This window comes from Rhagoletis pomonella, unplaced genomic scaffold, assembly GCF_013731165.1.
Source record: "Rhagoletis pomonella isolate Grant_MI unplaced genomic scaffold, Rhpom_1.0 Rhpom_scaffold_00007, whole genome shotgun sequence".
NCBI classification, from domain to species: domain Eukaryota; kingdom Metazoa; phylum Arthropoda; class Insecta; order Diptera; family Tephritidae; genus Rhagoletis; species Rhagoletis pomonella.
Window position 1 is genome coordinate 43,025,841 of NW_023458561.1, and position 965 is coordinate 43,026,805.

Consider the following 965-nt stretch of genomic DNA (forward strand, 5'->3'; position numbering starts at 1 on the left):
CTCTCTAATACTCCTTATAAGCCAGTCCACAATGTAACACACAAATTTTGACTTTTAACGCAACGCAGCAGCTTTAGCAGAAGCGCAAAGTTGGGTTTTCTATCGTGCGTCGAATTAAATAATTTTGTTGTTTCAAACAAAGGTTAAGCCAAGAAATTACTTATCCAACTCTGCTCTCAAAATTATTTGATGTGGTGAAAGTTCATATCCATTGAAATGTCAAAAGCATAAAATTTCATTTTATTTATATTCTTTTTTACTATTTGTACCTTAAAAAGGGAAATACAATCTTAAACCAATCAAAATGCACAGAGCTATAAAATTTTGTACGGGCAGCAGTTATGTTGGCATATACAATAACCCCATGAATTGCATGGACGGTTATGGATTCTACGTTTATCCAGATGGCAGTGAGTATCAGGGTCATTTTCGGCGTGGTCGCTTTCATGGTGTCGGCCGTATTAAAATGGCACCACCATATTCATTCACATTTATTGGCAAATTCGAGAATGGCGAAATGACCGTTATCAATGAAATGATCTACCCGGACGGTCTGACGTTTAACGCTGACTTCAAATCAGGAAAGATCGACACCACAAATTGGAATTATCTGAGTAAAGCCGATCGTCGATATAAACAAGAACTTGCCATGGGCCTCCCAGCAGTTACGCCGCACGAACCGCTTACACGCTACAATGCACGAACACTTGAGCCGAATACCTATGATACGGAAGAGGGTATTTTCATCGAAAAGAGTCGCTTCATAACTCAAATTCCAGCTCCTTTTCTACACCAACGCTTTGTCAGCTGTGACAAGGAGCTTGATTGGATACGCAAATGTTGTCGTCATGCGGAAGGCGCTGGACCGAACGAGCCAGACGAACCAGATGCTCGTCGTATAATTGAAGCCAATATAAAAGCATCAACGGAATTAGGCGAAAATCTGCACACTTGCACATGCAATT

At 40.5% G+C, this 965-nt stretch overlaps 1 protein-coding gene across 1 annotated transcript in view; it reads left to right on the forward strand.

The window, feature by feature from the left end:
• Positions 1 to 304: 304 nt before the first annotated feature.
• LOC118743848 (MORN repeat-containing protein 5-like) overlaps positions 305 to 965 on the forward strand; it is a 924-nt gene continuing 263 nt past the window's right edge. The window contains exon 1 of the mRNA XM_036476613.1: positions 305 to 935. Coding sequence (XP_036332506.1) covers positions 305 to 935 — 631 coding nt within the window. The remainder of the gene's footprint in view (positions 936 to 965) is intronic.